Source organism: Nematolebias whitei, chromosome 23 (assembly GCF_014905685.2).
Source record: "Nematolebias whitei isolate Nwh7 chromosome 23, NemWhi1, whole genome shotgun sequence".
Classification (NCBI taxonomy): Eukaryota; Metazoa; Chordata; class Actinopteri; order Cyprinodontiformes; family Rivulidae; genus Nematolebias; species Nematolebias whitei.
Genome location: NC_056520.1, coordinates 16,584,309 through 16,593,807, shown reverse-complemented (window position 1 = coordinate 16,593,807; position 9,499 = coordinate 16,584,309). Strand labels below are relative to the sequence as shown.

Genomic DNA, 9,499 nt, shown 5'->3' with positions numbered 1-9,499 from the left:
GATTATAAGGCTCACTGGATTATAAGGCTCACTGGATTATAAAACTCACTGGATTATAAGGCTCACTGGATTATAAGGCTCACTGGATTATAAGACTCACTGGATTATAAGGCTCACTAGATTATAAGGCTCACTGGATTATATATTATATACTGGATTTTTGAGAAAAATTAAAGGATTTTAACTGCACCTTATAGTCCGAAGAATACGGTATTTTATTTTTGTTATTTTGACTCAAACGCAAATTATTTATTAAACTAAACAATAAGGGTGCAGCGATAAATCGGTGTGGCGATTTATTGGTGCACCCCTACTAAAGAACATAGTGATGATTCATCAAAACAACTCCAATAGACTGAAATTACTACATCTGGGGCAGCTAAACATTTGGTACTTTGGTCAATATTGTCTGTAAATGAGAAACAGGAAACAGACAAAAAAAAAAAGTCCCAGGTTTGGGTGCAGCTGCACTGCTGTACGACTGAACTTTAGGGTCACGCTAATAATAATAAAAAAAATTACATTGCCACGCTAAGAAAACAAAAAAATTAAAAGCCATAAAATTACGAGAATAAAGTCGTACAATACTTTTTTTTTTTACAGCTCTCATTTATTTTTTCCACAAGTCGAATCCACGACGCGACCTGTCAATCAATCCAGTAGGCGTGTCAGCAAATGACCAATCCGATGCGAAATGAGTCGTAATATTATCTGAACTTGGACACGATAAAGCAGAGTTTACCGCATTTTAACTGTGGTAAAATGAAGAATGTTGAGCATCTTGTGAATTTATACTTTGGTACTGGTTTTACAGATAAGGATATAGTTAATCTGTGAGCACATCAGCATCAGATTATTATCAGTATCAGGACTTTGAACCTGCTCACAGTAAGGTGGTACGCTCTGATGGGCTGCAGCAGCTATTTTACTAGCGTGGCCCTAAAGCTCAGTCGTACTGCGGTGATAATCCGAGTGTATTGTTACCCTGTTACTCCCGACTGTAGCAAACACCAGAGGGTCTCCTTCCTTGCTGTGCCAGTTAAACTGGACCCCAAACAGCGGCTGTCCGTGGTCCTCCTAACAAACAACAACACATCATCATCAGGATGGACTCATCTCCGTCTACGCCGCTGAGAGGACTTCAGGACCGTGGACGCCCTCACCCTCAGGCTGTTGACACATTTAAAAGAATATCTGCACTTCTTGGACTTCCACTTGCCCTTGCCCCAGCTCTTCCTGCCGGGGGCGTTGGCCGTGTTCGTGGGGGTGTCAGGGCGTTCAGTGTTGTTCCCACTTTCAACGCTGACAGCATCATCCTACAAAATCCAACAAGATGCAGGCGGTCGATACCAAAACGCAAAACCATTTTTTGTAACTGGGTAAATATTGTGTACACACATCTTTAACATGATAGTTTTTAAAACAAGCTCTAATAGATCAGGCCTCTTTTTTTTGTTTATGTACAGATAAAAACATATAGCTGCAAAACCTTTGACGTATATTTAACATGTATTTATGGCTTTGATTTAGGATTTCATATCCTCGACATTCTTCTTTTATAGAAACTGTCACGTGTTTTTAGGTAAAACTCTGTTTACATTAGAAGCTCCTCTTGCTGAAGCTAAATCAGTGAAAACCAGGATTGATTTGAGCTTACAGCAAATATAAAGGTACAGATGTCTTTGTGTGGAATATTGTTAATAAACTTATTAAGAGTCGGTAACTTAAATCACACAGGCTTGCAGGTGGACAATGATGCTAGCTAACTGCTTTAGCATGGCGCTAACCGGTTAAAGTGTTAATTTAATATAATAAAAACAACATTAAAGTGCTTACATTCTCGTCCCCTGATAAATCGGGGTTACTGTTCTCGTCACTGCTTAGTTTTTGTTTTTTAGCCGGTATTTCCTTTCCCGCTTCGGATAGGCTTTTATTGTCCCTCATTTTAACTTAGCCGCTAGTTAAAAATAAATGCTAACCCGCCTCTTGTTCTTCTTCTTCTTCTCAGTTCAGGTAGACGCGACGCGACCTCTGCGCTCTGCTGCCACCTGCTGTTCAGTCAGTGAAGGGACCTGTTTAACATAAACAAATTAAATTACTCTGAAAGTATTCACTGAATGAACATTTACAACTGATTACATTTTTAGTTCAACAATTTTAGAGATGCTCACCATGCTAATCGACTTTAGAAAATGAACACACAAAAAAGCTCTAAATTACTCTAAATTACTACTGTTAATATTCAAACTACTGTTCATATTCATATTCAAACTACTGTTTATATTCATATTATTGTTCATATTCATACTACTGTTCATATTCATACCACTGTTCATATTCATACTACTGTTTATATTCATATTATTGTTCATATTCATACCACTGTTCATATTCATACTACTGTTTATACTCATACTACTGTTTATACTCGTACTACTGTTTACATTTGCACTACTGTTTATACTCACACTGCTGCTTATATTACACTACCGCTGATATACAAATATATTTTTTTACTAGTCTTATTGCATATGTCACTTTACCTACACCAATATCAAGGATTTCGTACATACACCGTGTACATTCACTTCATATGCTGCTTTGCCACTCACTACAAATATCAATGTCAGGACCTTCATTTTATTTTATAGATATACTTTTTTTTAAATATTTTTATACCGTATAGTACAATTTCAGACAGTATCATGCTTTTATTATTTCATTTTATGCTTATGTTTAATAAATGTTTTAATGTTAAATGGTTATTGTTGCACCGGGGTCTGAGAGTAATGTAATTTCAATCCTGTGTATGTCCTGTACATATTGCAGCTTTTGACAATAAAGTGACTTTGAAATTAAAATATAATACAACTTTATTTATAAAGCACCTTAAAAACAACCCCATTGGCCAAAGTGCTGTACATTGTCAACACCTAAAAGCAAGCACAAAAAAATATAAAACCAATTGAAACTGTAAATGAAATGAACTCTTGTAAATTTTCTGCTTTTGAATACAGACAAGACGTTTGGTTTTTGGACCTGAGCATCTTAGGAATAAATATTTCAGTCTTTCGCCCTCCTTGGGTGTCATTAATCTGGCCTCCAGTTCTAATGTTAAAAATCTTGTTGTTTTATATCATGTCTTTTCCAACTTCCAGTTTCTGTCCATGGCTGACACATTGTCAAGTTAAGACTGGGCTTAAGACTTTTCTTTTTGATAAATCCAGTGGTCTACACGATACGCGGCCATACAGAGTATACCCGCTAGAAAATAATTGTATACGCACTTTTAAGTGGGTATACAATTATTTTCACGTTTTTAATACAAAGCCAACTGTTGTACTGGACATTTATTCGAACAGAAGCATCAGAGAAATTTGGAAATGTTCATTATGCTTAAAAATAATCTAAATAAATTAACGATTACATTGTACTAACTAGTGTACTTTGGTTTCTAAGCACAATATACCCACTACAAAAATGTAGACTACACCACTGGATAAATCCTATAGTTAGTGTTGGCTTGTTATAGACTTATAGACTACTGGAGGACAAATTGACCTCATTTCCTTAAATTGTTAAAATTTTATATTTTCATTTGATACTATTTCTATCAATATGTGATTCTTGACCTGCCATTGTGTATCTGTTCCTCTCGAACCCAGCCGGTCAAAGCAATGGCCACTTGTCCTGAGCCTGGTTCTGCTAAAGGTTTCTTCCTCATAAGAGTTTTTCCTTTCCACTGTCACCTACATGCTTGCTCAAGATGAGAGTTCTGTGATGGCGTTAAACTCAAAGCAGTTAACTTATTTTTATGTATGAAGGTTTCTGTTCGGCGCCGATGACTTCTGTTGTCACTTGGCGCTGTATAAATAAACTGAATTGAATTTTGTAACAATAAAAATAAACAAAAACGTCAATATCACAGGTATTGAGCTCAAAATTTGCGTGGTAGTAGCCGAGTCATCCTCGTCACGTGTTGCGAGAGCTAACAAATTGTCCTCAACTGCTGGAGTCAGCTGTGTGTTAGCATGAAACTCGGAAATTAATTTCTGAATGTATACGGGTAATTACTGATCAGCTTTTGGGGTCAATACAATTCAAAATGGCTACCACAGCTAAATGATCTTAGAAACAAAAAATGGCTACAACATATTCATTTTACGAATATGGACTCCTAATTTGGTGTGGTTGTATCTGAGTTATCTAAAGTGGTGGTACCCAACCCTAGTCCTTGAGGAACACCATCCTGCATGCTTTAGTTGTTTCCCTGCTCCCACACACCTGATGCAGTGATTTAATTACTTCCTCGTGTTCCGAAGAAGCCGGTTAATCGCCCGTTAATGAAGAGCAGGTGTGTTGGAGCAGAGAAACAACTAAAATAAGCAAGGTGTTCCTCAAGGACCAGATTTGGGAACCCTTGAAAAGCGCCATCTGATCCACCAAGGGCTGTGTAAAACTTGCACAAAAGGCGGGTGGTGGTATGGATTCCTTTAAGAAACACTAGTTTCAATTGAAGTTTTGATTTGGGTAACCGTCCCAACTTCTGTCAAACTCAAAGAATTAACGTAGTTGTGGACTTCAACTTTGATCTTCCTTCACATAAAAAAAAAAATAATTTTGATCTTTTAAAGACACTTGTGACCGTTTTAGCCACAAATTGATCTCCAGTCAACTTCAATTCACGCGTTTATCTCTAATAAATGACAATTATTAGGAAAAACAAAGTTACCAGCTCCTGTTCCAGTTTGTTTAAACTTCAACTACAGATTTAAAAAAAAAGTTACGTGAAAGAATTAAATCGGAGAATTCAAGACAAAAACAACAGATTTATGCAGGTTTACAAATACATTTATTTTAAAAAAATCAGACTAGAACTTTAATATATATATAAAAAAAACACTGTTCGATGTCTTCAGGACTACAGGATCATGTCTGCGTCGTCCAAAGAAGCCTCGCTCATCTCCTCAGACAACCCTTCATCCTCCTCCTCCTCCTCAGCAGACCTCTTCACGCCTCTCTGCTTCGCGAGCGCCGCGGCGTAGCGGATGTTGTACATGTTGAAGTCACAGCTGCGAAGAAAACACAAGTGTATCCATTTCCTGTGGAACACAAAGTTTCTGAACAGCTAAACCTTTAAATAAACTAAGGTTTTCGAGGAAAGTTCATTTTTATCGCCCGCTGCAGAAAGGCAAAGGCAGAAGATAATGTTTCCGTCTGTCTGTTAGCAAAATGTGTCAAGTTTCAATTTGAGGGTTTGAGTGAAACTTTCTGGGGCGAAAAAAATTGGATGTACGTCTGCAAATGATTAACTTTTAGATCCAAGATGTCCGCCGCAGCCGACCGTATTTACAAAAACGGCTTTAATTCAGTCACTTTTTCAGACGGTTTAAAACTTGGTGTGGTAGTAGCCGAGAGTCATCCCCAATACAAACAACGCTTATATCACGTTACTTTTAACATTTTGTTAATCGTAGGATGATTTTATCTTAAAAATCAGGCAAGAAAGTTGGCAGGTGATACACATCCCTTCAAAATAAAACTAGTCTTTTATTGTATGAATGTTTATGAAGCATTCACATTGTTGTGATCCTTTTCTTCCCGTACATTTTTCAGCATCTTTCTCGTTTCACAGTTTTTGAAAACATTCATCTCTTTCAGAAAGATGCTGTGACATTTGGTATTGGTGCAACTTTAGCGTTTTTGAAATATTTAGCATTTTCTGCCATTTTTTTCCTCACAGAAAATGAATTGAGCTCATTTTACAACCTTCAAATCTTTAGATCTATTTACAACCTTTTACTGCTCCTTTCACATTTTGTTCTGCTTCAGCTTCCTTCTGCAAATTTAAACTTTTATTTCAGCTAACTTCAGCTGTTTTGTGCTCCTTTTAGATTCTTTCTGATATCTACTATTATATTTTGTGCTGCTTGTAACTTCTTTCTGATAACTTCAGCTTGTTATGCTCCATTCAGCTAATTTCTGCAAAAATGCAGATTTTTCTGCTATTTCAGCTACTATTTAACTGTTTTTATGCTAATTTAAGCTTTTTTAGTTAATTGCATATTTTTTTGCACTCATTTCCAACTTTTTTCAGCCTAATTCAGCAAAAATGTGCTTTGTCCACATCTTTCCTGTAATTCCAGCTTCTTTCTGCTTTTTAGCTACTTTTCAGCCATTTTTGCCAATTTCAGTTTTTTTAAGACAATTTCCACTTTTGTGCTCATTTCTGCTTCTTTCAGCAAACATGTTAGCTCTGCTTTCTTTGGCTAATTTAAGATGGTTCGACCTTTTCAGCTACCTTTAAAGCTCACTTTAGCTGTTTTCAGTTAAATTAAAGTTTTTCGTGGTAATCTCTGCTACTTTCGGCCTAATTAACTTCTTTCTGCCATTTTCAGCTTGTTATGCTCCTTTCATCTTATTTATGCTAGTTTGTTATTTCCGCTACTATTTAGCTGTTTGATACTAATTTTAGCTTTTTCAGCTAATTTAACTTTTTTTTGGCGCTAATTTCAACTTCTTTCAACCTAATTCAGCAAAATCATGCTCTCTCCACTTCATTCTGGTAATTTAAGCTACTTTCTGCATTTTCAGTTTTTTCAATGCTAACTTCAGCTGTTTTTAAGCTGATTTACAGAATTTGTGTGCTAATTTCTGCTTATTTAAACCTAATTCGGCAAATATGCATTCTTTCTGCTGCTAATTTAGGCTTGTTCTTCCATTTCAGCTACATTTCAGAAAGTTTTAAGCTAATTTTAGTTGTTTTTCAGCAAGTTCTTCAGCAATAATGATTCACACTGCATTTTCAGAAGAAATGCAATTTCTCTAGTTTCAGCTTGTTATGCTCCTTTCAGCTTATTTCTGCAAGTTTAAACCTTTTCTATTTCAGATACCATTCAGCTGTTTTATGCTAATTTTAGATTTTTCGGATAATTCCACATTTTCTGCACTCATTTAATCTTTATTTCAGCCTAATTTAGCAAACATATGCTCTCTCCACTTGCTCCTGGTAATTTAAGCCACTTTCTACTTTTCAGCTGTTTTACGCCAATTTCAGCCTTTTCAGCTAATTTCCACTTTTTTGTTCTCATTTATGCTTCTTTCAACCTAACTGGCCAAACATGTTCTTTCTGCTTTATTCTGCTAATTTAAGCTTGTTCTACCTTTACTTTGAGCATTTTGTAAAACTAATTTCAGCTGTTTTCAGATAAATTTAAGTTTTTCATGTTAATTTCTGCTACTTTCAGCCTAATTCACTATTTAAGCTAATTTCAGCTTGGTATGCTCCTTTCAGCTTTTGTCAGCAAGTTTCAGCTTTTTTGGCTTCTTTAGCTACCATTTAGCTCTTTTAATGCTAATTTTAGCTTTTTCAGCTACTTCCACATTTTCTGAGCTGATTTCAGCTCTTTCCATTTCCATCTGTAGTTTAAGCTTTTTTCTGCCTTTTTAGCCATTTTATGCTAATTTCAGCTTCTTTTTTTTAGCTTATTTCTTAATTTGTGCTAACTTCTGATTATTTAAACCTAATTCAGCAAATATGTGTCCTTTCTGCTTTCTCCTGTATATTTAGGTTTGTTCTTTTATTTTAGCTACATTTCAGAATGATCTTTAGCTAATTTCAGCTGTTTCTCAGCAAGTTCTTCTGCAATAGGCATTCACACTGCGTTTTCGCAGGAAATGCAATTTCTCTAGTTTGGTTTGTTGTTATAAATGTGTTGGGGTGTGAAACTGTTGCGACGTACAGTTTGGACAGATTGTCAAAGTGTCTCTGGATGCTCTTCTGCAGCGCCTGCAGGGTAGGCAGGATGGACCCGGACCTGCAAACCCAAAACAAACACCAGTACCAGACAATCAGAACCAGAACGTTTCTGTAAATGTAGGGCAGCCTTTGCGTCGTCACCTTCTCTTCAGCTCCTGCCCGTGCAGCATGAGCAAGTTCTGAGCCCAGGTCATGTAGAACTGCAGGTGACCAGACTTCTCCAAGCACGCCGCCACGAAGCCCAGCAGCTTTTCCACGTAAATGTCGGGCAGAGACCCGCAAACTACCGGGACTGGAACACAAACGCCGACTCGTCACGTTTTGAAGGTCACAAACTTCATGGCCAGTTTAAAAGCCCACTCACTCTGATTGTGAGGCACGGTTTCCAGGACTTCCTGTTTCAGAGCGTTTTCGTTGAGTCTGAACGCCAGCACGATGGCCGACGCCCAGTCCTTGAGGCGCAGCTGCTTGCGGATGCTAGCCGGCGTCACGTCCAGGTCCAGATCGTACGGGTCGAAGACCATAGAGCCGTCGAGGGAGTAGATCAGCAGGCCCTCAGTGGTGGTGGCAGCCCAGCTACGACCTGAGGGGTGGAACCACTTTCATAACTTAAAAGGACAACACTGTTTACGGTAATATTTTGTGACTTGACGGCTGATTAATTATGCAGAGGTTTTATAAATATTTGTCATCGGTCGCAGCTGAATATACAGGTTGAATAAAAAGCAGGCAAATCTACGGGCAGCTTCTGTGGTTATTGTGTGAATAAACATTCACACTATTGTGATCCATTTTCTTCCGTACCTTTTTCAACAACTTTCTCGTTCACAAATGTTGTGCCATTTCAACAAATCATAAATCAAAATGCTCAACTCTTTCAGGACAAACCTGCTATGACTTTTGGTATTGGTGCAACTTTAGCTTTTTGAAATATTTAGCCTTTTCTGACACTTTTCCCCTCATAGAAAATGAATTGAGCTCATTTTACTTCCTTGAAATCTTTAGATCTGTTTACAACCTTTTACTGCTCCTTTCACATTTTGTTCTGCTTCAGCTGCTTTGTAGAAATTTAAACTTATTTCAGCTACTTTCAGCTGTTTGTTCAGCTGTTTTGTGCTCCTTTCAAGAACTTTCTGCCAACTACAACATTTTTGTGCTTCTAACTTCTTTTTGCTAATTTCAGCTTATTGTGCTCCTTTCAGTTCATTTCTGCAAGTATCAGCTTTTTCAGCTATTTCAACTATAATTTAGCTGTTTTAAGAAAAGTTTAGCTTTTTCCGCTAATTCCACGTTTTGCACTCATTTCAACTTTTTCAGCCTAATTCAGCAAAAATGTGCTCCCTCCAATTCTTTGTGGTAATTTAAGCTCGTTTCAGCTTTTATCGCTTCTTTTCAACTATTTTTGCAAATTTCAGATAATTTCCACTGATTTGGGCTCATTTCTGCTTCTTTCTGCCCAATTGGGCAAACGGTCTCTTTCTGCTTTCTTTTGCTAATTTAAGCTTGTTCTACCTTTTCAGCTAAGTTTTTTTTTAAGCATTTTTAGCTAATTGCAGCTGTTTTCTGCAACTTTCAGCCTAACTAATTTCTTTGCGCTAATTTTAGCTTCTTATGCTCCTTTCAGCTTTTTTTCTGCTAGTTTTAGCTTTTTCTGCTAGTTCAGCTACTTTGTAGCAGATTTTATTCTAGTTTCAGCTTTTTCAGCTAATTCCACATTTTTAAAGCTCATTTCAGCTTTTT

The 9,499-nt window shown here is 37.0% G+C and overlaps 2 protein-coding genes across 3 annotated transcripts in view; both read right to left on the bottom strand.

Annotated features, from left to right (window-relative positions):
* The window catches only part of eed (embryonic ectoderm development), a 13,430-nt gene extending 11,430 nt beyond the window's left edge, over positions 1-2,000 (bottom strand). Inside the window, exons 1-3 of one of the 2 annotated variants that reach the window (XM_037696696.1) lie at positions 1,837-2,000; positions 1,164-1,316; positions 985-1,077 (exon numbers count right to left, since the gene is read on the bottom strand). In XM_037696696.1, the coding sequence (XP_037552624.1) occupies positions 985-1,077; positions 1,164-1,316; positions 1,837-1,944 (354 nt within the window). In that variant the 5' untranslated portion in view covers positions 1,945-2,000. The remainder of the gene's footprint in view (positions 1-984; positions 1,078-1,163; positions 1,317-1,836) is intronic. The other variant, XM_037696697.1, reaches the window with a different exon arrangement.
* A 2,840-nt stretch (positions 2,001-4,840) lies between these two features.
* Positions 4,841-9,499, bottom strand: part of pwp2h (PWP2 small subunit processome component) — a 23,638-nt gene continuing 18,979 nt past the window's right edge. Inside the window, exons 18-21 of the mRNA XM_037696591.1 lie at positions 8,124-8,342; positions 7,901-8,051; positions 7,743-7,817; positions 4,841-5,072 (exon numbers count right to left, since the gene is read on the bottom strand). Of these exons, the coding sequence (XP_037552519.1) occupies positions 4,922-5,072; positions 7,743-7,817; positions 7,901-8,051; positions 8,124-8,342 (596 nt within the window). The 3' untranslated portion in view covers positions 4,841-4,921. The remainder of the gene's footprint in view (positions 5,073-7,742; positions 7,818-7,900; positions 8,052-8,123; positions 8,343-9,499) is intronic.